The 27,796-nt window shown below is 40.4% G+C and overlaps 2 protein-coding genes across 2 annotated transcripts; both read left to right on the forward strand.

Annotated features, from left to right (window-relative positions):
- The first annotated feature begins 2,874 nt into the window (after window positions 1–2,874).
- Window positions 2,875–8,244, forward strand: crabp2b (cellular retinoic acid binding protein 2, b). Its single transcript, XM_085261835.1, has 4 exons — window positions 2,875–3,182; window positions 5,772–5,950; window positions 6,263–6,379; window positions 7,921–8,244. The coding sequence occupies exons 1-4, from the start codon at window positions 3,101–3,103 to the stop codon at window positions 7,969–7,971; spliced, it is 429 nt and encodes a 142-aa protein (XP_085117961.1). The 5' UTR covers window positions 2,875–3,100; the 3' UTR covers window positions 7,972–8,244.
- A 6,585-nt stretch (window positions 8,245–14,829) lies between these two features.
- scamp3 (secretory carrier membrane protein 3) lies at window positions 14,830–27,251 on the forward strand. The gene is made up of 9 exons (XM_085262522.1): window positions 14,830–15,226; window positions 15,472–15,552; window positions 20,326–20,445; window positions 20,780–20,900; window positions 22,594–22,722; window positions 23,975–24,140; window positions 24,277–24,378; window positions 24,537–24,654; window positions 26,368–27,251. The coding sequence occupies exons 1-9, from the start codon at window positions 15,173–15,175 to the stop codon at window positions 26,515–26,517; spliced, it is 1,041 nt and encodes a 346-aa protein (XP_085118648.1). The 5' UTR covers window positions 14,830–15,172; the 3' UTR covers window positions 26,518–27,251.
- Window positions 27,252–27,796: the final 545 nt, after the last annotated feature.

Below are 27,796 nucleotides of genomic sequence, written 5' to 3' on the forward strand. Positions count from 1 at the left end.
CCATTGCTATCTCAGCTACACTGGCTTCCTGTTGAATTCAGAGTCCATTTTAAGATCCTGGTCTTGACTTATAGAGCTTTGCATGGACTGGCACCAGCCTACATCTCTGATCTGCTACAGCCCGATGTCCCTAGCAGGTCCCTGAGGTCATCTGATCAGGGCTTACTTGCTATAAAACAGACTAAGAGGAGAACTAAGCTTTTGCCACTGTGGCCCCTAGCCTGTGGAACTCTTTCCCCCAAACCTTAAGAACTGTGGACTCAATAGTTGTTTTTAATAAACAATTCAAAACTCAGTTCATCTGCTTTTGGTTAATTTTTGCCTGTTTTATATTGTCTGTTTTTACCTTTTTATGACTTATCTTATGTGCTGCACTTTGTGACTCTGTCTAGAGAGGTGCTATATAAATAAAAATGTATTATTATTATTATTATTGTTGTTGTTGTTGTTGTTGACAGAGTATATATGCATTGATGGATGCTGATTAGTTATAGAACCCATGCACACAGTCATGTGTGCAGGGGTTCACAGCCTCCACCCAGGAACTACACAGCCACACACACACACACATACAAATAAAATAATCTGAATTAATCAGAGAGAGAAAATCAAACAAACAAACAATCATGTCTCTCTAGAGCAGGGAACCAAACTGCTGCCATTAGAGGCTGTATAAAGGGAGATAGCTTTCAGGGGAATCACAGCTTCATGGAGTTACATCTGTTGTCATAGCAGCAGTGAGAGCAGTGTCCGGTGTTATTCTTTCATCAGGGCTATTCTCCTCTCTTTCTCCTCATCCCCTGTGCTCTGCTGTTGTCCTCTGTCTGAGGTCAGCTAGCGGTGAATGCTGCTGTGTGTAAGGTGGGTCTAATTAATCTGCCTTTTCTCTACATAACATTGCAGATGAGGTCAACTCCCATGTTTCTGTAACTCTATAGGCTACTGTATCTGCATGGTGCCACGGGGAGGAATGCTTAGACAGCCTGCACAGATAACATCATGACTCCTTTTGTTGGGTGAATGCAGTGCATCGTGTTTCCAGAGGCATCCCGTCTCATCCAGCGCTGCTGAAACCTTCTTGGCACTGAGTCTCTCTCTCTCTCTCTCTCTCTCTGTGTGTGTGTGTGTGTGTGTGTGTGTGTGTGTGTGTGTGTGTGTGTGTGTGTGTGTGTGTGTGTGTGTGTGTGTGTGAGAGAGAGAGAGAGAAACATAAAATGGAAGTTTGCATCTACAAACTCTGCCAGTAAGTTTCATCCACATTATGATCACACACATCCCACTGATGATACTTATGTGAATATTCAAATTGTTTATTTATCAGTTTCTGCTGATTTCTGCTGATTTCTGTCATTGCATTGCCCAACTTGCGATCACATTAATTTAACCTGTTTTTAAATTATTATTATTTTGTCTGTTTTCCCATGCACTCTCTTCTTCATCGCACTTGTACACTGTGTTTGGTTTGGATTGTTGAACCCAGACATTTAAACTCATCCACCTTCACTCTCTCTCTCCTCTTTGCATCTTTACTGTTCCGTCTGTCTACTCTCACAACCGATCACAATGTTGTCTGTGAACATTATAGTCTGTGGAGACTCCTTCCTGGCCTCGTCTGTCTGCCTGTCCATCACCACCACAAACAAAAGTGGCTCAGAGCCGATCCCTGATGTAATCCCACCCCCACCTTGAAACCAACTGTCACTCACGCTGGACACCTCCTCACTGTCTCACTGTCCTCATACATGTCCTGCACCACCCTCACATATTTCTCTGCCACTCCTCACTTCCTCATCAGCACCACAGTTCCCTTCTTGGCACCCTATCATATGATTCCTTTAGATCCACAAAGACACAGGACAACTTCTTCTGACCTCCTCTCAATATATTTAATGCACAACAAACCAAATGTCTCTAAATGTGAATGACCTTTTTTATTGTGTTCTTGTATAAAGCAACTATAATTGTGGTTTGCATGCAAAGGAAAGGAGCATTTGAACTGTGATTCACTGAGCAGATAGTAATCAGCCCCTGTCCAGTTCAGATAAAGACAGAGTGAGATGATAATATAAGTTTTATCGGGTATATTAAATATAAGCTTTTTCATTCACATAAATAAACCAGTTATCAGTGAAACATGAGTCTTATTGGCCACAAAAACAGTCCAGGGCATGTTTCAGCATCTCCTTTCCTCCCTTGTTGGTTGATTCTGTTCATTCTTTTGCTTTGCTTTGATAGTTATTGCTTTAGATTTTGTCTGCATTAATCACACGCACACCGGGCCACCCTCTCTGTTTATGTAGTCCTGCACTGCTCTTGCGCTGAAAGAAAGGGAAACACATTTTTAATGGGCTATTGAGCCTTGTTTTTGCTGGTCCGATGCACTTGAGTTTAAACTGGGCTCTATGTGGACGCTGGATTAAAATGAGTTTGACACTCATGCTCTAAAGTTTTAATTGCAGGGTGGCAATGCCGATGGCATGTTCCTGGATGGATGCCTCCAGCTGGCTGTCTTATCTTTTCCTTTTTCATTACCAGCCTTTCCAACCCAGCTTTGGAGCTAAACACATTAACCTGATATCTGATTTGACATTCCAGCCCTTTAAAACCAAACACCCTTGCTTCTTAAATAGTCCTAAACTTAATAAGTAATACGTTTCAGCCTCATTCCATGTTTTTTTATTATCAGGAGCTCTTGTCAAATATCTGGGAGTAACATAGTGCCATCTTAAAAACAATTAACGCTTCTATTTAATATCCGAGCTGGCAGCCCATCAACATCAAAGGACTTACTGGAAGTGAATTCTCCAGCTCTTATCCAAATCTTTCACCATGCTGACAGAGGTGGAGGGTAGACTTGGAATCGGGGAGCGAGGGGGAAAGTCCCTCCCTGCCACTGGCTTCTGCATTGGCTGGACCGGCATCAGATCCAGGCGAGCAGTCAGCCAATGAATGGAGGCTCAGATGCAGGCAGAGGAGACGACTTTACCAACCGGTGAACGCGGGAGGACAGACATATAGAGAAACAGTGACTGCGACCAGAATAGGTTTATAATCCGCTGATAATCCAATAATATTAATTTCTGCAAGTGCTTGCACAGAAATGGAGAATAAAGTCACCGATTTCTCTGGAAAATGGAAAATGAAGTCTTCGGAAAACTTCGAGGAACTTTTGAGAGCGCTTGGTGAGTGAATGGATTTTAAAAAATTATTATATTTGGACCTTCGCATCAATTAGCTCATTTAATTTGCTTTCTTGAAAAAAATGCAGAATAACTGTATTTATGTATTACAAAAGAGGAACATCTTATTTTTAAGTATAAAAAATTATTTACACGCGGAACGTTAAACATGCATGTTTTGCACTGATTTTAATCATGAACTGTAAAACAAAAGGGAAGGAGGTGGGATGCATCTCGATAGAAAAAAAAGTCCTGTCAGTCATTTTGGCATTATCCGTTGGGCTCAGAAATCGGCTGGAGAACCGAAGCGGTCTGAAGTGGCTCTGCATGTGGCTAAACTGGCTTGCTCCTGCATAGTGGCTAATGTGGTCCTGGGAATATTGGTTCTGTTAAGCCACACAGGCTTTCTACTGAAAACAGGAGTGAGAGGTCAGGCGAGTGCCATCCGGTGGCATCCCTTAAAAATGTGAAGACAAATATCCTATGGAGGACGATGAGACTAGGCTCATCTGTGGCAAGCTCCTGCTCATGCGGTTGTAATTAGAGCCACTGTAAACGGAACTAAGCCTCGACATGGGCCCCAGCAGACTGCCAGGTCTGAGACTGACTTTCCTACAATGCCTGGGGCCTCTCTGGCTTAATCTAGGGCTGTGTGTGTGTGTGTGTGTGTGTGTGTGTGTGTGTGTGTGTGTGAGAGAGAGAGAGAGAGAGAGAGAGAGAGAGATTGAGTGCCTGCTGCTTCTGTTATGCATGAGCAAATCTGGTCTGAATCAGATTTTTGGGGTGTTTTTTTTTTAATCACTGAAGCCAGTCCAACTCACACAGCAAAAGGTTACATTCACAATAATTTACATCCCTACTCACAACACTTCCATGGTGCTATTCATTCAACCTTTTCTTTTCTTGCTGTATTTCTACAGAACAAAAGTCACAAAGTGTTTTATAGAAACATAGAAAACGATACAAAATAATAGATGGAACTACTAGAGGAGTTTAAACTGATGCAAGTAAATAAAAATGAGGTTGCACTGGTGGGTCTTCTTGAAGGTATCAACAGTGTCTGCAGATCCAGTTTAAGGACTAAAGGACCCCCTCCAAAACCCCAAATCACAATTTTCTTTGCTCTTCATCCTGGACCAGGTACCATCAGGAAGATTTTCTGGTTGAAAAAGCTCCCTAATATAGAGATACGTCTGATCACAGTGATCACCAAAATCTTAAACTGAACCCAGTGTAAAGAAATCAGAAGTGGTGTCATATGGGACCTGGTGAGAAACCTTCCAGCTTTAGCAGATGTGTTCAGGCGAAGGAATAACACATTACCACAATGAAATAAGAAGCCTGTATAAATATTTCTATTTCAGATTGAGAGACAATATTCACTTGAATAACTCTGTTAATATTTGGGTGGCTGTAGCTCAGGAGGTGGAGCGGGTCATCTACTGACTGAAAGGTTAGTGGTCTGATCCGTGCTTCAGTCTCCAAAGTATCCTGGAGCAAAATACCGAACCCCAAGTTGCTCTCCAATGGGTTCATCAGAGTATGAATGCGTGTGAAAGACGGAAAAAAGCGAATGGTTGAATAAAAAGCTCTATAATAGATATAAAGTGCTTTGAATGGTCAGGTAAAAAAAAGAACTGTATAAGGACCAGCCCATTTACCATCGCTCTTTGAGAAGTACATCAAAGAACTGCAAAGAGAAACATTCACACCTACCCCAAAAATGACTACAGAGACTCAAAAATGACAACAAAAAGAGAGACGCAAAACTGCAAGACACATTCAGATGGACTCATTTTCTACAGTTTTTCCAGTTGTCTATGCACACGATGCGTCATACCTTATCTGATTCTTATCTTCAGTGATCATTATTAGAAATATTTTTTCTAGAAAACCAGACTCTTATCTCAAATCTCAAAAAAAGCTGAGGATTACAAACGGATTTCTTTGAAAAGTGGCTCAGGCTGTGAGGATGAAGAAACTTCAGGTTGTTTTTCATTTGACAGGCTAATGAATTACTTTTATTTTTGCAGTGAACTGTGCCTTTAACAACAGAAATAAGTGGTTTCATACCAGTGGTTCTGTATGTTGTGCCTTATTAAGAGGAAATCCCATGTGCTCTTCATTAGCAGGAACCATTTTCTGAAGCTTGCCATATGTCTGTGAGATTAATGCTCTTGTTTTTTTTACGTCATTCACTATAGCCTGCATGTATAGACTTGAAAGAAATGAATCACAATGAACATTTCCCTGCTTTATTTTTTCAGACTTGGGTTACTGTGTGGCAATGCAACAACGCGGACTGTTTTGAAAATGTTTAGGCTTCCAGAAATGATTTCGTGCATAACCTTTGTTATGGAGGAATCAGACAATATTTAATTTTGTTGAAGGGTATGCAATAAAACTTCCCAGCACAGTGTCCCATAAAGACGTTGTAAAATTAGCAGAATGTGGGGAAATCAGAGTAAAACATGCATGCCCTTCAGATAAAGTTTGCCTGGCACGCACAGCTATGATTATACTCATTCCCCACTGTAAAGACCAGCACTGCACAGCTCTGGTTTCACATTTGGTCTGCATGTCTGTGGTCAGGTGTCAACGTGTTCTTGAGGAAGATTGCAGTGGCAGCGGCGTCCAGCCCGGCAGTGGAAATCACCCAGCAGGAAGAGACTCTGTCCATCAAGACATCCACCAGCGTCCGCACCACCAATGTCTCCTTCACCGTGGGTCAATCTTTCAGCGAGACCACGGTGGATGGACGTCCCTGCACGGTACATGTCTCTTTGCTTCAAATTAACCAAAAAACACAAAAACTGTGCAATGTTAGTACATGCATACCGGGATTTGGCCAAGGACAGCATAACTAGCCCCAGCTCTGTGCAAAAGAAACATATGGAAATAATTTCAGTGCAACTCGAAGAGATCTGTTTTTCATCTTCATACCGAGTGGGTGATGAAGGACAAGCCGTGAAAACATTTTGACGTGCAGCAACCAGCACACTGAGCTCCGGTTATGACCAAACCTGAACTTTGCTATAACTTAATTCAGGCATTGATACGTTTTCTCATGTGAATCCCTGCAGAGTTTTCCTAAGTGGGAAACAGACAGAAAGATCAGCTGCGAACAGACTTTACAGAAAGGCGATGGGCCGAAGACAGCGTGGACCCGAGAGCTGACCAATGATGGAGAGCTCGTACTGGTACGTGCAATAAGTACAAAATGAACAGTGCTATCAATTTGAGTCTCAGTGTAGATATTTTAGGACCCCCAAGTAAGATTTGAATTCATTTTCAGCTTCCAGGAAGTAATACATTCATAAAACCCATGTTTTATTCACAAGAGGACAAAGAACACATGTCAAATCTCTAAAAGGAGAAAAATATTGGCTCATTTTGAATTTCATAACAAAAACATTGTCTTGCTGAAACATGCAAGGCCTTCCCTGGAAATGCTGGATGGGAGCATATGTTGCTGCAAAACCTGAATGAGCCTTTCAGCACTGATGCTGCCTTTCCAGATATGCAAGCTGCCAATTTCACAGCCCGCTCATTTGCCTCCATGTCATCTCTGATGCAGAATTTTGAACTGAGTGCTGATAACAAGCCAGAAAAGTCCCTCTCCTCTTTAGTCTGCAGGATGTTGTGTCCATGTTTTCCAAAAAAGAATTTCAAATTTCGGTTCGACTTACTAAGGAAAGGTCTTCCGCTTTGCCTGAGTCCAGTTTAAATGAAAAGATGCCTGTGTTTGTGCATTAGAGGGCTTTAATTGTCATTTGTGGATGGTACAGTGAACTGTGTTCACAGACAGTTATTTCTGGAAGTGTTCCTGAGCCCATGCAGTGATTTTTATAACAGAATCATGTCTGTTTCTAATGTGATGCTCCCCGATTGCCTGAAGACCACAGGCCATGTGATTTCTCCAGATTGTCAGAATCTTTTAATAATACAAACTACAATGATGAAATATTCAAAGTTTATTATTATATTGTTCTGAAATTGTTCCACAATTTTGTAGACTCTAGTGTACGTCTGCTGAAATGTTTTCCATTTCAGAGTGGTGTTGACCAGTTACAGTTAGAGCAGGCTGTGCTTGAATGGAGGTGAAAACTACAGGTGAAATACATTTAAAGTAGGGAATTTGCTCCAGTGTGGAGTACACAAGGGCTATGTCAAAAGGATTATATCATAATTTGTAAAAAAGCATAATGAAATCTGATGTCCCCTGATGTTTGTTTCACCCCCAACCCTAACCACCCCCTAAGACTGGTTCTGCTGGAGGTTTCTTCCTGTTAAAAAGGAGTTTTTCCTCCCCGTTATCGTCAAGTGCTTGGTCATACCTGATCGTTGGAGTTTTGTGATTTGGTGCTGTATAAATTGAATTCAATTGAAGCTTGCCTTTGTGTGCTCAGTTTTATGTTTTAAAAATTTTTATGCATTATGATGTTGGTTTAGCATTAAAGTTGAATATACTGGGAAAGTTCAGCCTCTTCAGAGATGTAATCATGAGACTGTCAGCTGCTGTCCTAACAAAGATTTCCCTTTCATGTAACTACCTTTAAAAATCTGTTTTTTCCTTTGGGTAAAAGAAATGTTGACAAAATAAGCTGACTTTAAACACATCCTGCTCCAGGACACCTGTTCTCAATCTTTTTCTTGCTGACTAAATGGTTGTTAAACAGCTTTAAAAAAAGAAAAACATGAACTGTGTCTTATCTGTGTCTGTGTTGCTGTTTTCTTTCAGACAATGACTGCTGGAGATGTTGTCTGCACCAGAGTTTATGAGAGAGAATGAAGTTGTTTTTTTTCCCCAGGACTGTCATACAATACTTCTGTTTTGTGCCTCATGCATGGTTTACATTTACTCGCCTTGTTTTTCTTCTTCTTCTTCCTCTCAGAGAGTCGGTGTTGGTCAGGTCAAACAGTGCTCAAAATGCTTCAGCTGGTATTGTTTTTATAACAGTAAACTTATTCATTATGTATCATACTACATTCCTTTTTTTAAAAACAAATAAAGCTTTATAGCTGTGTCTAAATCTTTTTTTAAAGATGTTAATAAACAGTTTTATATAAATCTGGTTTCTTTTCAAGCTCTCATTCTTTATGTTGTCCCCACCCGGCACCTCCTATTCCCGTCTGCATATCACTTTACATTACTGTCTGCCATTTGTACACCCTTTCCCCCAAAAGCTGTTTCCATTAGCAAACCCTTGTCCTCTATGTGCTCTCTTTCATCACTACAATATGCATTTGATTAGTTTGAAAACTCCCAAAGACAATTCATATTTCATAAACTCTGCTTTGAGAGACACTTGGCAAAGACGAGGGGGAAAGAGGGAGTGGAGAGGAAAATGAAATGAGTGAGGGGAAAGGGAGAGGGTGGCCATGAGAACATTAGTTAGCATCAGGGGAGTTCATACACTCTATGCTCCGCTTTCCAGCTGTGCCTACATGCAGAGCATGCTCATTAAAAACTCCATTGCTTTCTTCTCTCTGGTTCTGTGCCCAGTTACAAAGTGTTGACCGACTTCCTGTTATGTTGTGCTGGGACACTTCCAGCTATTTCCTCTCTAAAATATAATTTGTCACCATATTGGGGTGCGAACAAAACGAGAGCCAGTAGTGAACAAGAAAGTCTACCCTTTGCTCACCTAAAACTCAGCAGCGTGGTTTAGTCTGAGCCTCACCTTGCTGTGAAAAATGGACCTCCGGGGTCTCAGGGACTTCCTGAGAAGAGAACAGCTATGGTTCACAGGCAGTGATGGTTTTTCCAGGTTTGCAAACAGTGTGCAGACAAGAACCCCTCTGAAGTGCTTCCCAGTTTATATACACATTGCTGAGCAAGCAGCAGGTGGACTTGGCCTCCTTTAGGATGACTGTCATTAATAACCTCAGTGGAAACGTGTGTGTATTTGGAGGAGAAAGTATCAAACCTTTTTACTCAAGTACAGCCATGCACCTTACATTTTATCTCTACTAGGACTACCCCTGTCTCTTTTTTGAACTGAGGGGTTTCTGTCATATTTCAAGTCTGCTTTGAAAACAAAATGACTGAGTGTGCATAAGAATTTTTCGACTTTTCGATCAATCCTGATCATTCATGAGAAGGTTTGGCTCCAATTCATCCCAAAGGTGTTCTCTTGAGTTGACTGAGTCAGCACTCAGTGCAGGCCAATTCCTTTCACTGGAGTTAAGGGGGTAAGCCCCACTTCTAAAAAAAAAACATCCCTGCACTATAATCGCCCCTCTACCAAACTTTACACCAGGCACAAAGCAGTCAGACATGTACTGTTCTCCTGGCAATCACTAAACCCAGACTTGTCCAACAGACTGACTGAGGGGAAAGCGTAATTCGTCGCTCCAGAGAACACGTCTCCACTGCTCAAGAGTCCAGTGTAGGTGTGCTACAATGCTTTGCACTTGATGATGTAAGACTTGGATGCAGCTCCATGGAAACCCATTCCATGAAGCTCTCTCTTCTTGAGCTGATCCAAAAACCACATGAGGTTTGGAGAACTGTAGCGATTGAGTCTGGAGAAAGTTGGTGACATCTGCGCACTATGTGCCTCAACATCCGCTTATCAGATTTGGATGGCTGACTGAAGCTGCAAACGGTGCACCGAAACCACTGAAGCAAGAATTAAGAATGGGATGTCACTCAAGTTCATATGGATTTGAAGGCAGATGTTTGAATACTTTTGACAATATAGTGTGTATACTCACTGTTTGTTAACACAAATGCCAGCCAATCACACGACAGCAGTTCAATTCATATGCATTTAGTAGGGATGCAGATATGGTTGGATGAACAAAGCTAATTTAAGTGACTTTGAACGTGACATGGTTGTTGGTGCTGGAAAAGCTGGTTTTAATTTTTCAGAAACTGGTGATCTGCTGGGATTTTCCATCACTTGGGCTTACAGAGAATGGTGCAAAAAGAGAAAATTTCCAGTAAGCGCCAGTTCTCGGGGAGAAAATATTTTGTTGATTTCCAAACTCCTTTGAGTGTTAGGAAGGCAACAGTAACTCAAATAACCACTTGTTACAATCACGTCGCCATTCAGACTGACTGCAGCAGCAGAAGACCACACCAGGTGCTGCTCCTGTCAAGTAAAAACAGGAAACTAAGGCTACAGTTCACATGGGCTCATCAGAACTGTATAACAGAATATTAGAAATTTGTTGGTTGGTCTGATGAATCTTGATTTCTACTAGTAGGGTCAGAATTTGGTGTAAACAACACCAGTGCATTGATCCATCCAGCCTTATATGAACACTTCAGGCTGCCGGTGGCATAATGGTGCGGGGGATATTTTCTTGGCACACTTTGGTCCTCTTAGTAGCACTTTAGCTTGATTTAGATCAGGGGTGGGCCTCAAGGGCCTGTGTCCCTGCAGGTTTTAGATGTATCCTTGATCCAACACAGCTGATTTAAATGGCTAAATTACCTCCTTAACATGTCTTGAAGTTCTCCAGAGGCCTGCTAATGAATTAATCATTTCATTCGGGTATGTTGATCCAGGGTGATATCTAAAACTTGCAGGACACCGGCCTTGAGGTCTGGAGTTGCCCACCCCTGGTTTAGATGCAGGCCAGCACGGTGGCACAGTGGTTAGCACTGTTGCACCACAGCAAGAAGGTCCTGACAGATCACCTTTGAGAATCGGTGGAACAGGAGATTAACATAATGGATGTGCAGCCAGCAAATATCAGTACAGACCAAAATCTCTGCGGAATCTTTGCCACAAAGAATTAAGGCAGTTCTGAAGGCATAAGCCTCAAATAAGCCTAAATATAAAAGTCGTTTTTTTTTTTTTTTTTAAGGCAAACCTGCAGCATAATAATAGCTATCATGTTAAGATAGTCCAGCAAAAATGCCTGAAATGCAGAAGATTACAAGTGTACAACAGCATAGTGGAGATAAATTAGATGTATTTAAGCAAAGTACCTAAAAATGTGTACTTGAAAAACACTGAAAACACTGAAAGTATTATGTGTGACCAAGTATTTATGGCTTACACAACCTCAGCCATGATGTACGTGCTTTTATGTCTCACAACCAGAATGTGTCTTTTGAATGGCCTCAATGAAACCCGCGGCATTGTGTAAGTGCTCAACAAAACCGCAGCACTTTAACTGCACTCAGGAGAGGCTGGAATGTTCCCTGCTATTTGCTCAACAAGAAAACTGGCATTGCGCAAACACACACACACATAACATGCCCAGAAGTCTGCCTAAATGACCCCTTTGACTGATGGTTGCAAGCCTCATAGGAGCAGTCCAAACTGGTCCCTCCTTAGCTGGGTCACTTTCCAAACAATTCTTATGCCAGTTCATTCCTCAGGCAGTGATGTCATGGAGTCTCGCATTGCTCGATTGGCTGAGGAATTCTGTGGTTTTGGACTGGGAGGCACCCGAATCCAGCTTTTGATCTGGGGCCATTTGGACCAATCATGACGAGACCCATTAGAGGAAATGATGAGTCACAGAAGTCAGCTGACAAACACAGATGCTGCTAGCTGTGACCATAAAGACAAATGAAGCAGAGCCTGTGAGTAGGTTTAGGAGCAGCAGTTAAGCTACAGAAGTTGCCGCTAATAATTCTGCAACCTGTGAAGAGTGTAAATATGGCACTAAATTATATATTATATTATATATTATTCATATTAACTGTTCCAGTCAATATTAATAATATATGTGTTATAGACATTATTAAGGTTGTCAATGAGGATTTCTTTTCAGTGATTCCCCCAAAGGGGAATTTCTGGCCCTTTCTTAATGGAAATATTCCCAAAATTATGGATGCATAGCTGATGACCCCCCTGAAAAAAATGTGTGAGCAAGAAGGGTCCAAATGCACCGAGCCCTCCTTAACATAGCTCAGTTTACATATGCTAAATAATTAGTCGTAATTAATGCATGCCTATTCATGCATGAAGACAAATATTCATAAAAACTCACTAATGTACAGTAACTATATCAGAGTGTGTGCTGTATGTGTGTGTGAGACAGCCTGTGTGTCTGTAAGGAAACCCCATGACTGTCCTCTCCCACGTGACCCCCAACGTGATTTGCAGGAGCAGATAATGAAAAGAGACGAGGCTGGATTGTCCAAACTCATTAGGCCATGAAATGTGGATAAACTGGTGGAGCTAAGGGTCCTCTCTGCTCCTGACAACAGGGTAATATGTGAGAAGTTAAAAAAAAACCCCAAAAACTTTAAAGTTTTGCTTTAAAGCATCCTGCAAACGAGCTGGGATCAAAGGAGAAGCACAAGTGTCAGCCTGTGCCAGAGTATGACCTGTAAGAAACTCTGAAGAAAGCAAAAAAAAAATGTGTAAGAAGTTTTTCTTTGTCCCAGCTCTTTAAAAAAAGGTAACTGAGGTTAAATCTGCCTTGTGAATCACATTCAGCTGAGATCAGCTGTGTGCAAGAGTGACATCTAATGGAGGAACAGGTAATTGCCTTTTTATCATCAAAGGAGAAGTTCAGGTTAGCAAAAATAGTATCAGAGACTGAGATGAGCCATTGATGTAAGGGTTTATTTTGCACAATTTTTAGCATGCAGCTGAAATTTCATAACAGCACAGAAAGATTCATGGATGAAGTATTTTGGTTAATAATTTTAAAGGGGGCTCAGAAGCCATCACCGGGCATTTTTCAAAATGTTTTTGACCAGTCTGCATAAAAACTGTGCTTCTACCTTTGATGGTCTCTAGGTTTTAGCTGTTAAACTCAAAATTTCAATTAAGCTCATTCCAAATGGTCTCACTGTGATCAACACTGAGGAGAAGAGCAAAGTGTAAGATACACAGGCAAGCAAGGTAAACAAAAAGAGAGCCTTTATTGGCCAGCGTGTGCACACACAAAATACAAACGGTTCAAAGCAAACAGAAAATCAGGAACAAAGTGTCACGGTTCCTGGACAGATCTCTTTTGTTGTGGAATAACACATCTGCCTCCTCTGAATCAGTGAACAAAAGGCAAGTGTTTATTTTCACTATAGCTTTAAAGAAAAACCCAAAAAACTACGTGGGCCAGAAAAAAAAGGGCCCACATTCAAAACGCAAACACCTTCCAAAGCTGGCTGGAAAAAAATTGAAAAAAACAAGAATTCAAAACTGGAACGGTAAAGCATCTTTAAAAGGAACGGAACGATCACAAACTAAAAATGAACCACTAATATGATGAATGTATAGCTCTTATTAGAATGATAAATCTAATAGAAAACATAAATCAAAACCATAGAATAAGCAACAGCCCAAACCTGAAAACAAAAACTTAAGATTTCAAAACTCAAAAACACCACAAAACTGCAGAGCATGACACTCTATATATTTTTGCATTATAGAGATTTTATATTATATTTATGCTTAGTAAAAATCTGCAAGAGAATATCAATAAAGCACATTAATAATCTGTAAAAGAGCAAAATTGTGCAATTGTAGGTTAATGATTAAACCTTTGCTACTGGTGCTGGTTTCTAACTGGGTGAGATACTAAAGACTGACAAGACTTACCTGTGAGTGTTTGACACAAAAATATATTTTTAGAGGTTTTTACCACTTTAAAGAAAAGTAAACATGGCTAACAATTATTTTAAATTATATTAAGTTAATAAACAATATGCAGCTCATTACCACAGGGTCAGAGGTCAAACCAGTATACATGAACCCCAGTTCTATTAAGATAGAGCAAGTCCAATGTTCTTTATTACTGATTTTTAGAACATTAACTCTTTTAAAAGTCAGATTAAGCAAATAATCCAACCTTTAACCCCTTTATATAGGGTGCTGTACCAGAAAGTATTATTAGTTACCATTTAGGGCCAGTCACTTTAACAAAGCTGCCCATTGTGTCACTGCATAGAGTAAACGGGCATTTGATTGATTCCTAAGTGGATTTGACTGAAAGCCAATTTCAGGCTTCACTTCAGGCTGACCAGGTCTAACCAACATCACTAACCAGACTGCACAGCCATGACAAAAAGGAAGATGCAAATAAGTGTTAAATTAACAACACATTTTAATTTTTTTTTCAAAATAAAAGAAGAACCTAAACTAATCATAGTGTATGCAGTCAGAAAATCACTGTAAGAGAGTGCATGAGAAAAGAGAAGGTGTAAATTATGTTAAGTGCAAGAGACCAAACCAAGAAGCAACTGTCTTATGTAGTGCCCATTACTTTGGATGGATGATCCCAGGTATGTATTCTGTCCTCCACCTTTTCCAGCCTCTCTTCCACCCGCTTCCTACTCTGCCTTCAAATCGCACTGTCATCTGCAAACATCATACTCCACAAAGACTCCTGCCTGACTTCATCAGCCAACCTGTCCATCACCACTACAAACAACAAGTGGCTCAGAGTCGATCCCTGATGTAATCCCACCCCCACTTTGAACCCATCCGCCACTCTTACCCCACACATTACCACTTTGATATAAACGAAAAGGGTAGGTCATTAGGAAACAGCTTTAGTTTGTCTGGCCCACTGAAGATCAACTCTTTGTGCAGGAGTTCCACCGCTCATTATCCAAACACAGCAGTACACTTAAATATAAACAAATATAATATGCTATCCAGTGTACACCTGATTATCTCAGCCGCGACAGAACCCACGTGTTTCCGCTGCAGCAGCAGTCACATGGCCAGCTTTCGGCTGTTTACTTCCTGTACCGCGGATCCTTTTCCTCCCAGAAAAACTAACGGCTTCGCTCGGCCCACAGCCGCAAACCGGACACTGACAGCCGGCCCCGGATTAGAGAAAGCTCCGGTGAATACACCCATCGACCCGTGTGAAACCCAGAGCCGTGACAGTTGAGATGAGAGCCAGAGGGGCGGGGAGATAGTTTACATCGATTAAAAACGAGCACACCCTGCCTGTTCTTTCGTTTTTGAAACGGAAACAAACGCAGGGATTTTTTTTCTTCTCTTTTTTTGCTCCAGCGCTGACATCAGCGAGTACGCGGTGGCTTCTTCAAGCTAGCCGCTAGTGAGATGTCAAAATACACGAGCTTCCCAGAACCGATGGAGGACCAAAACCCTTTCCAGGTGAGAGATGTTAGGCATGAAGCTAACGTCAGGGTAATGGATGGATGGATGGATGGGTGGGTGGATGAAAGTGGCCGGTGTTGGCTCCGTGTAATAGCAGGCGTGTTGTTGCTCATGTGACTTATTTCAGGGCCTGCCAGATCCTCCTCAGTGTTCGCCCACTTGTAGCTCTTATTAACAGCGAGCACATGAAAAAATGAGGATTTATTTATGCTGAATTACTCTGTCTTTGTCCTGTCTGCTAGGACCCTGCAGTGACTCAACACAGCAGCAACACAGGATATGCCACACTGGACCTTTACAACCCATTTGATAATACAACTGCGGTGAGCATTATTATATTTAACCATTTTTTTGTGCTTTTGTTTCAAAGAAGACAGAGATCCACTGTCTCTCTTGCTTCCTGTGTATTTTGAAGCATCTGGCTTCTGGTTTGCAGCAGGTTGACCAGCCTGAGTTGGTATGAAATATTTAAGAAAGCATGCTGGCACAGATAACCCCGAGCTCTGAGATGTTATCCTTAGGAAAGCGCAGTTGTTCTTGTGAATAATGGTTAATTTTATTCCTTTTTGTAAGTCGCTGCAGAGTCACTTTGATGTCCTCATAGTGAGGCCGTTCTGTTTCACTTCACTCTTTTTATTCAGTTTGAATCACTGGGCCTGGATTTGTGGTGATTCAGAGGCCTGAAAGCAGAAGGAGACCTCAGGATTATGTTGCGAAACTACTCACATGTTAACTGTTTTATTACACACTATTAATTATACATTTTATTAACAATATTATAATATTACACAAGACTGAAGACTGTGTATCAGCTGACATTCTTCATATACAGTGCAGACAGTGTGTTAGAGGACACAGCTCGAGTCCGCTCAGCTCTAAATGAAGACGTTTACACACACTGGTCTTGATAATTTGGGGGCTTTTAATGATTTCTTTGAGTTGCTCTTTTTCAAGGGTAGAATGATTATACAGCATATATCCTTAATGACTTTAAAAAAACAACAATTGGGTACATACGTTTGAATTTGTTTTTGGTTTTTCTCTAATCCACAGGCTCAAATATGTACATACAGCTCCACTAATATTCGGTGAAATATTAGTGGAGCTACCTTTAAGCCTAGTCTTAAGACTAGGCTTAAAGGTAGCTGGCAAAAAGAATCTACTAGCTTAGTCAATCACGACCTCTAATGAGAAGTTAATAGGTTAATAGGTGTTGGACCTGACAAGCTAAAAGAAACTGTTGAATCTTCAGGATCACATTAAAAGATTTAAGTATATTTGAGCCTGTATGGATGAGAGAAAATCTAAAATAATTCAAACTAGCGCACCCAATTCTTGTTTTTTTAAAGTGATTAAATGTGTATGCTGCACAGTCATTCCACTCTGGAAAAAGAACAGTTTAAAAAAAACATTAAAAGACTTAAAATTTCATGAGATTAATGCCCAGGATGACTGTGTACGTCTGAAGACAACTGTATACAGCAGTCATCTCAAAGGACTTTATACTGTAAACTAAGAACCCAAGAATATTAGAGAGAGAACCCAAGTGATCAGCTGATTCTCTATGAGTAAGCATATGGTAACTGTGGGGGGGAAGGAACTCCTTTAATAGGAAGAGACCACCAGCAGAACCAGGCCCAGGGAGGGGCAGCCATTTATTGTGACTGTCTGTGGGGAGCACAGAGACTATCTGATGAAACGGTTTCTGTGTTACACCAAGCATCTCCGTTTCTGCTTTATATGTTTAGACTGATGTCTGTCAAACACAGCTTTTGCCCTGTGAGATGCTGGGCCTTAACATTAGTGTTTAACAGTATGTGTGATACAGTGAGTTCAGGGCTTTTTGTTGCTGGGGAAACAGCTGAGGTCCTTGCTATATCACTAGGTTTTTGTTGCTAGGAAACACCTTGAGTTCATGAGTACTTCCTGTCTGTCTTTGATACTAGCAAACTCTGCAGCAACAGGAACTAAACTTGGACTTGTTTATGTAGCACTTGTAGCAGAGCTCACAAGCTGCATACTTTCTCACAACAATATTTACAGTTGTATGTGGATTGCACCCTCGTGTAACCCTGATTATCCTGAAATGCAGAGCAGAAGCATTTCTGATAGAGAGGCATGGAAATCAGAGAATCCTGATTTGAATCTGTGATTATTACATCAATAATAATCATTTTTTAACTGTATACTCAATCAATTTTTAGACTGATATAACTGAAGAATGTCAAAATAAGATTCCTAATTATGGAACATTTACAAATAAATTACATGACAATAAAGTCTATATTGTTAAATGATGGGAAATAACCTCCCATAAGCGTCCATGACATTTGGGTCACATTTGCCACACAGATGGGCCACTTCCTGCTTAATGTTGCAAACCCACACATATGCGTACACCGCTGGGGTCTTTTTGAGTCCATTTAAAAACTCTATTGTGAACCAAAGTGAGCAAATATTTTAAGTTCTTTTCATCAGATATGGTTTGATTTGTGTGGAAAAAAGCAGGAGTGGGATGTCACAGGGGTCCAACACACCGTCCTATATATTTTGGCAGCTGGGATAGGCTCCAGCCTCCCTGCAACTCTGAACTGAATAAGCAGAAGAAAATTGATGGATGGATCAAAAATGCTGTTATTTAAAAATAAATTAAATAAATTCCTATACAGTAGATTTTTGGGAAAAAATGTCTGCTTTGATGATGGACTTTTCTACTTTTGGTCCAATTTTTACCTTTATATGCAAATCTCCATGCAGGGAATGAGGAAGCTTAGATTTACTGAGATTAGCTGTGCACTCTAGAAATCGGAGGGTGGATGGAATTCCCCATGTGGAATCTTCAAAATAAAATACCTGTTTGGAATCTTAACTTTATCGTCCAGAAAAGCAATTCAAAGAAATGACTTAAACCAGAAATCCCCAGGATATTGCTGTGTGTAGGGCAGAGATGGGCAGTAACGCGTTACTGTTTCACGACAGTGACGTAAGCGAGTGCGACGTTCGTGACAACAGTTGTGTGCAGATCAACAACGGATCATATGTTGAGTGCGGGAGAGAGTATGAGTTTGATTCCATAAAAAGTGACAAAAACATTAGCGTCCGTTGTGCGTGGGAAGAAAACTTATTTTTAAAGTGGAAAAAAAAACCCCTAAACTTCTGAGCAAGCACCGAGTGCGCTACCACGTAATGGGAAACTCACAGAGAAACTCGCGGATTCTTCCACTGACCGCTGTGGCACACCTGCACCAGGGTAAACCTCTGCCTACTCTACTCCTGCTTTACAGGTGAAAATAGAGCAACAGGACCGCCGAGTCTTTGATGTTATTTATTTTCTGCTGTGTTTTACTTGCATCTATTTGAAAGACTGAGTGTAAACACAAAAAAATATATATTTTATGTGCTGGAATGTGCAGAAAATAAGTTTAAATGTTAAACAAATTTCTTCCAGTCAGAGAATGTTGCATATAATTACATTTTTGCTTGATGCATAAAGTTAAAAGATTAAAACTAATAAAACAAGTTTTAAAAAAGGAGACTTTTCCATTTGATTACATTTTGTATGATTGATTGTAGAAAAAGTAGAATTGGGCTGAAAGATCTATCGCTTTATCACCTATTCAGGTTGTAAATCATGTTTTTAAAAAGTAACTAAGTAACTAATTACTTTTGAAAATAAGTAATCAGTAAAGTAACTGGATTACTTTTTTGGGGATGTAATCGGTAATTAGTTACTGATTACTTTTTTCAAGTAACTTGACCAACACTGGTGTAGGGCTGGGCCATATAACGTTTACGGTAATACCGGTATAATGTTGGGCAACGATAAGAAAATGAAATATCACGATAGAATATGGGTGAAACGCGCATGCGCAGTGCCTTTGTTTTCATACGCACATGGCTGCAACGGAGAATGAGAAGAGCGAAAGTGGATCGTTAAATGAAACAGATGAACCAGAATTCGTTTGTAAAAATGCTGCAACTTCAGTGGTGTGGAACTGGTTTAGCTTTCGTCTATCAGATACACAACAAAGCACTATTTTTGGTAGCGCATGCTAGCGGGCCGTCGTTATTACCGTGTTTTTTGGAAAATACGGCACACTTAATCCTTTTATTCTGAAAATCGACAGTGCCCCTTATGCATGAATTCTGGTTGTGTTTATGACCTCGAAACGATTTTATATGGTACACGGCGCTCGAAAATCTGTCAAATGTTTTAGTACGACTTTGCTAAGCTACGAAGCCGCATCGCTTGATGGATTGTCGGAGCATTACGGCTATTGTAGGCAGGAGCCTCGCGGAGTAATACGTACTGTGCTTCAACATAATATTACCGTTTTGTGTGTGTATAACCTCTTTTTAAGTTTTGTGGATATTATACATGGTTATGTTGAGGATATGTCGGCCAATTTCCACTGGAAATGCCTTTTGCTTAAACTGTCAGCAAGGAATTTGCATTTGCACTGTTAAATTTTTATGTAACTTTAATGCACATAAAAAACAGCTGCTTGTTTAAGTGAAAATATATTGATTTTTTTTGTTTTTTTTTTGTTGCACTAATAAAGTTGTGGAGTTGTAAAGTATTTTGTCTAGTGTCAATTATATCATCAGTTATATCTTTATCGCAAATTTTCAAATGTATATCATGATAAATATTTTTTGTCTGCTCTAGCTGTGTGTGTGATATGGGATAAAAGGCTTTTCGCTATTAGAATGAAGAGGTCTAAATGCTGTTATCTGAAGTTCTGTGCTCAGATATCTAGAAAGATCAGTTCACAAAAAGTGGATTGATTTCCTTTAGTTTTTAGAAATGTTCAAGCTTGTGAACTTTGTCTCAAAAGTGCATAGCTGTTAATGATTGTTTAATAATCATGTGTTGTGAAAAGATTGTGAGATATTAGTTGTGGAGAGAAATGTCTTATTTTACTTTTTTGTATTGTTTTAAAATGTGTATGATCTGTATATGTTATACAATAATACTTTTAATTAATTAACAATTAATACTCTAATTCTTAGTTCTTGGAATCATGTTTTTGTGACCACATTTTTTCGTCTGACTGATGTATGATGTCAGTTTTTGTTTTTTAACCATGCTACAGCCTCCTCCACCATATGAAGCCACTCCTCCATCTGCACCTGCTCCATCTCCACCTGTGCAGACCCCGCCTAGCAGGACAACACCTACCGAGCCTCGCAACTATGGCTCCTACAACTCCCAGGTATACACCCTACAGTAAAGACCCTCTTCACTGTGATTTTGTATCAGCTTACCATCAGAACGTTCAGGGGCTGCTGGATGTATAAAACAGGATTGTACTAAAAGTTTTGTTAGATGCCCTTTAGTGCCATGTAAGTGTTTTTATGGCTATTAAAATGAAGCGTTGCACTAATTCCTGCTGTGTATATCTGCGTGCTGAAAGACCAGTCTGAATGACTCACTTGAACCAGTAATATACCTAAGCACAACCATTGGAGCAACTTTGGGACCTGTATACATGATTATGCAGAATAACTTTGACATAGAGTTCTGATGCCTCATTCTTTCTGTGCTAGCCTGTTGTGAATGCTGCCACAGCAGAGCTGATGAAGAAGCAGGAGGAGCTGGAGAAGAAAGCCCAGGAGCTGGAGAGGAGAGAGCGGGAGCTTGCGGCACACAGCGTTGGACCAGGAGCCTGTAAGACATAGAGGGGATGATGGGATGGGGAGTTAATGTAGACAAGTGAGAGAACTTTAAACCTTTAGATCTAAAAGATCCTCGTCCAACTTTATCTTTTATTTCTTACTGTGTACGGGAGTATTGAAAAATATGTTACATTTCAACATTTTAAGTTCCTCCTTTGATTTTCCAAGTTACATTACCCTGGAGTTTACAGGGCTCGGTTTAGATTTGGCAGATTTTTAATCACAATTTTTGTTTGCAATTTTTTTTGCACCCACAGCTTCACAAATCAAAGAAGCCAGACACATTAAATTTTTCAGAATCAGCTTTATTGATCAAGTATGTGCACAGATACAAGGAATTGTGCTCCAGTTTTTTTCATTGCTTTGTGGAACTCAACAGAGTAGATAAACGGATAATAACAACATGAGTATAACACATTTCCAGGCTTATATGTGCAATGGAGCAGGATAACTGGTTACTCTATATAAAGTATCTGGTGACAACACTAGCTAACCACCATCTGCTTCATAAAAGTGGGAGAAAAATCCAGCAGAACACCTAAGGCAGCTGATAGTAGCTGAAGTTCCCTCTGCACATAAAAAAAGAACTGCCCTGAGGCACGACATTGTGCTGGTGTCAGGAGCAACAAAGGACATTGCAATGTTGGAGCTTACAGTACTCTTTTCAAGAAAAAGGGAGAGGATTGATGGCCTGGACAAGAATGGCCAGAAGCAGGGTGGGAGGGGAAAGTGTTTCCCTGTTGAGCTTGGGTGCAGAGGTTTCATGGGGCAGTCGTTCTGCAGGGCCTGCACTGTGGATGGCATCATAGGAGAGAAGAGGAGACGAGCCATTCGCAAGATCACTGAGGCCACAGAGAAAGCCTTAAAGTGGCTGTGGATGAAAGGGGGACCTAAAGTTTTGCACTGCTATAAAAAATATAGAAAAGTTACTTTGCTAATTAGTCTGCTGATCCACAGGAGGTCCAGTGAGAGGTGGTGATTGGATTTTGTCACGATATGACCAAAATTGTCAGAGCACTATTTTAGAGTTTGCACAAAAACAAGTACAAACCTCCTGTAATATAAATATGATAAGGTTTAATGAACTTAAATGAATCAAATCAAATGTATTTCTATTGCACATTTAAAAGCAACAAAGTTGACCAAAATGCTTCACAATTAGTTAAGAACAAGAGAAAACAATTTAAAAACAAATGCAGATGAATAAGATGAGGCAATGAGAAAGTATTAACATAAAAACAAAACAAATGTAGCAACCATAAAACAAGCCTGATGGTATTCAAACTGAACTAGAAATAAAAACCAATATAAAAAAGTGAGGTTAAAGACGCGATTTAAAAGAATAGACTGAAGTATGAATATCTGTCTGGCAAGTTATTCCAAAGTCTAGGCGCTGCAACTGCGAAGGCCCGATCTTCTTTTATGCTTCAGTTGAGACCTTGGTTGTACTGAGAGGATCTGGCTAGACTATCTCAGTTATGTTGAGGAGTTTGCTTAAATAACTGGGCGCCATATCATTTCAAACTTTGAAAGAAAGTAAAAGAATCTTAAAATCAATCCGATAATGAACAGGGAGTCAGCGTAAATTTGCTAAAACTGGAGTGATGTGTTTATATATAAATAAAGGAAATAAACTGATGACATCCCAGTAACACCAAAGTGTTTTTGACTTTTTTCTTCTTCAGCCCGGCAGAATAACTGGCCCCCGCTGCCTTCCTTCTGCCCTGTGGGTCCCTGCTTCTATCAGGACATCAATGTGGAGATCAGCCAGCGGTTCCAGCGCACGGTCACCATCATGTACTACTTCTGGTTGTGTGAGTTTCTGCAACTTTTAACAGTTTATTATTAATTTGAGGCATCAGTGTTAGAATTTAACATCATAATGAAGTTTTTTTTAGCGTGAAGGGAATCTTGTTTTAACACTTAAGACTTGCTAGTTAGAGGCAGTAAACGCTAGCTCGTGCATGCGTGCCTCCTCCTGCACTGTCTGGCAGTAGAGCTTGAATATTTGTACAAAGACTTGCACTTCACTGTTAGATTGAAGACTCTGGGACACTTACACGGAGCGTCTGCACAACAACCAATCCAGCTGGTTAAACTTGCACAAGTTCTCGTTGATTTCTTCACAGAGAAACTGTAGAATTTCTCCACACCTTGTCACTTAGATTATCCCAGGAAAAAATGTAAGAGGAGGCTTTAATGTTTTCAGGGTTGTTTGCATGTCCACAAGTTTTTAGGGCATGAATGAAAGTTAAACCTGACACTGATTTTGAAAGTGAGAGAGAAAGTGAATGTTGAAATGAAATTTGGACAACTGAGTTGTGCTGACAGATTTCTATAATGTACTGAGATGTACGGTTGAAATTCTTCTTCTTTTTCTCATTTTAAGATATCTCAGGGATTAATGTGTAGTTAAACTTCTTTACACTGACAGAATAATTAAACTGAACTGACCTGATTTGGTTTGGTCCGCTTGAAATCAAAGTGGGTATGATCAAAGTCAAATGTAGCATGTACGTTAATCAGCCAGCCGCAGCATTAAAACCGCTGCTAAGAGTCCTTGCATTGTGGCATTTATGTGCATGTGACTTTGGCTGGAAGGTACCAAAGTGCTTGCCCTGAAACCTGCAGGATCTACTTCAGACTCTCCTGCCGTCTCTCCATACAGCCATCCATTTCTTAAGAGATGCAGTTCAGGGTCACTGAGCTTTTACAGGGTGTATATCCTGTAAAAACAGCTTGTGACTGCTGTTTTAAAAATTATCATTTAGATTTTTGCAGAATTATCAGATTTTGAGGACGCCTGATCTGTAAAACTGTGAAGGTGTTATTAAGATTGCATTATACAGTTCCTGTGTGAACATGCAAAGAACAGTGTAGAGCTATTTTAAAAACGGTCTGTCACACTCTGAAATCTTGACCAGGCAGCAGACAACAACAGATTTAGTGAAAATGGCATCATATTGCATCAGCCAGAGCCAAAAGGGAGAAGGATGGGTTTGGTTTTGATCCCTACGGTCAGGCTGCAGTTCTTTTCCTTTTTAGTCATAGCCTATCTATGTCTAGTCTGCACAGGCACACTGGTCTTCAACCTGATCTCTTCCCTGGCCCTGTTCTGCATCAACCAGTCCGGTGGTGTTGGTGTTGGTCTCGGCCTCGCCATCCTGTGGGTCCTACTTTTCACTCCCTGCTCCTTTATCTGCTGGTATCGACCCATGTACAAAGCCTTCAGGTGTGTACCTCCGTCTTGGTGAAGACGTTTTGAGTCGTTTTCCTTTTGGGTTTTTGCTCAGTACAGTCGCATAAATTACACTGAGTTGTTAGTTACTGTGCAGTCACCTTAGTAATTATATTGTTCCCTCTTCTAGGAGTGACAGCTCTTTCAACTTCTTTGCTTTCTTCTTCGTTTTCTTTGCCCAAGTGATCGTCTTTATCATCATGACCATCGGCATCCCTGGATGGGGGTTCAGGTAAGGTTCCTAAACAAATATCTCTGTGTTAGCCCAGTCGAAAACCTCCTAGCAACCACCAGTTACTTGTGAAATATTTATATTTCCTGACTATTTCCTATTTTCACAGTATGCGTCCTTGTATATTTGATCTTTGTGTGTCTCTCTCTGTCCTTCAGTGGTTGGATTGTGAGCCTTTCAGCTCTGAGCCCCCACATCGGTGTCGGTGTGATCATGATGATCAATGCCGCTCTCTTTACTGCAGAAACCGTTATGGGGGTCATCATGCTGAAAAGGGTACATTTGTTCATATTTTCATGTCTCATAAAGAACTTCAAATCAAGGCTCTTATTTTTATCAGCAGATGTTCAGATTTGTCGTTGGAACAAAAGCACAGGATTGTTCCCCACACTGAGTCAGGGTATTAGCATAGCAGTGAGTTATTTATATCTTTTTATATGTGATTATATCAGGATAAAGTGTTTTAATGCCACAGCATCTTGGTTTCTGAAAGCAGAAACTAGGGCTGTTCGATATAACGATATATATCGGATGACGATATAAAAACATTTTTCGTTTCATTTACGCTATCGTTTGTTTCGTGGTGTCGCAAAATAAACTGTTTACGGCAATATTTTTTTCATGGTTTTGTTGGTCACTGTAGTGGCTATATTAATTTCTTAAAGTTCTCTCTTTCTCTTATATTTTATATAACCACACTACAGACAAGCGAATGTTTTTATGCGTTGTCGTTAGCAACAACGACTGTAAAACCAACGCGTGTCCGTTTATGTTCCACATAAACCTTTCACATTAAAGCTCAAGATCCTGTTGAGACTTTTCAAAATAAAGTGAATCACGTGAAAGATGCAGAGTATTTACGGATGAGAAGTAAAAAAGAGCCGCCAGGTGCTAAAAAATAAACCTTAGACTCAAACGTCAGAACAGGCTTTTCCCCGCAGCACGCCGTGTAATAAATACTCACAAAGAAAACGGCGGCCGTTACAACTTATGTCTAAAAATGTATCGTTTCCTACATCGGTTAAAACACTCGACTCCAGGTACGCGATGCCCAGCTGGAAACACTTCACGCAAGTCGAGCTGCCCGAGATTCACAGAATTTACAGAAAATGTGAAATTTTTGTGATTTATATCGTTATCGGACGATAGATGTCTTATATCGGGATATGAGAGTTTGGTCATATCGCACAGCCCTAGCAGAAAGTGTCTTGCACAAAACCAGGATTTTGTTGTAGTGCATAAGAAAACAACTGAGAGTTTCAGTGTTAGGGCATTACTTTCATTTTTGAACTCTAATAGACAAACTTAACATGACTCCCAGTTCAAAATAACCCTTATATGTCATATACTGGGCTGGGCTTCTGTGCAGCAACTAGACCGGAATAGCTGAGATCACCGTTTTAGGGATATCCCTTCCCTGTGACATCACAAACATGCTAAAGTTCGAGCTTTTAGCTCACAGGGATTAATTGCACATACACCACGATGTGAAAACTTTGGATATGTTTACTATGAGAATCTTTCACTGTAACAGTATATAGGACAGAAAATAAGGAGATGCACAACAGGTCAACAATCAGCCTTTTAAACACTCAGTGGACAGCACACTTCACCTGAGCCAGGGTCTGTGCATCTTTCTAGGGAAAATATGAAAGTCTTACAACTTCACTATTTGAAATGTTGAAAGTGTCACATGAATATCCATTCAAACAAAATAAATTGTATGCTTTATGATTGTAAAGCTAAAGATTAAGTGGGTTGAATTTGAGTCAAAGGTGTAGAGCAAGAACAAGCTTCAAGTAAACACAGTCGTCTCACCACGTAGTCCAGGTGGTCCATCTACCGCGAAGCATTCAGTAGATAAAGAGCCTGAAGAATAGCCACAATATCAGGTTGTGGGTATCGTTTTCACCCTCACAGCGTGCATAATAAGATGATGAATTGCTGCAAGGATCAGGTGTCAGCGTACTCTTGTCTTTCCCGCTCCAGATCCACAGTCTGTACAGGCAAACCGATGCCAGCTTTCAGAAGGCCCAGGCTGAGTTCGCCACTGGAGTCATGTCCAATCAGGCGGTACGCCAGGCTACTGCCAACGCCGCTGCCAACGCTGCCCAGGGGGCCTTCACCGCTCCTCGATAGAGAGAACGAACAGAGACGGTTGGATAAGACGAGGAGGAGGAGGGGAGCTTTGAGCTCGATGGTGGTTCAGTTTGGTATTTATTTCCCCACAGGTGATTAGAATTTGATGGAGGGAAGTGGAGTCTATATAATTACCCCCTACTTAATTTCAGAGCACGTGCATGAGACAGATGTGGGGTTATCCAATTTCCTATGACGTACAGGAAAAGTTACCTATATTAAACCAAAACAGGAATTGACACATTGTAAGTGTTGATTCAAGAAAACGAAAGATGGAAAATATAATAAAAAAACAAGAAGATGCTGTATGAATTTATATGAAAAGTGATGCTTCAGTGAATAGAGGGACAATGCTTTTACTATGAAATGACAGCTGTGTGCCAAGTTGGATTCTGCTAGCTTTGACATTTTCCACATTTACAGTTAAAATGCAAAGTGTAAGACTGGGGCTGAACACAGAAATGTTGCCATTGCTACATTTGATCCGTAACTGATTTGCTCAACTTTAGCCAGCACTACTTTTTTTGTAGCTTAAGTGCAAACTAACCAGTTTGTTTTGTTATTATGCCAAACAAGAATGCCCGTTTACTGTATTGCCAAAACCTTTCGTACTGTAATGATGATGAACATGTGTTGGTTTGGTTCTGGTATCTGTCACTGTTCTTTCAGTACTGCTTGTGAATATCATGACTGTGTCACTGTCCTGGTTTTATTAAAATATATTGTCATGCTTTCACAGTCTACTGCTGCCGTTATTCCCTCATCCTGTTGGAACGATAATAATAATGATGATCACCTGCATTTTAATAGTGGAAAATCCAACCTTAAGCAGGTTCCGGGCTTCACTGTCAGTAACTGACCTTTCATACAACCATTAACCTTCAAACTTTATTAGATTTATCCCTAATAAGGCCTCAAACATGTAGCCTGTGGGCCAGAAACGACCTGGCAGAGGGTTCAGTCTGGCCCACTGGATTGGATTACAAAGTGTGAAAATATTTAATCTAGACAAGCTGTTATCAACATAAAGAAAGAGAAACTGAATTTTAATCATATACATAATATAAAGGATGGACATAGGCAATGTGATGTCACCCACTGGTTAGTGAAGTCCTGTTCTGAAGCCTCTAGCTGACACTTTTAAACCTCTTGGTCACTGAGGTGTAAACCCACAAGCAGCTTCTATTCAGTATCATCTTAAACTAGCAGTTCAGCCCATAAAGTCAATTCAACAAGGTGCTGAAAACATTCCTCACAGATTTGCTTCACGTCCATGCTC

Source organism: Mchenga conophoros, linkage group LG22 (assembly GCF_057382185.1).
Source record: "Mchenga conophoros isolate Kocher_MC1m ecotype Shallow Benthic linkage group LG22, M_conophoros_male_GT1.1, whole genome shotgun sequence".
NCBI lineage: Eukaryota > Metazoa > Chordata > Actinopteri > Cichliformes > Cichlidae > Mchenga > Mchenga conophoros.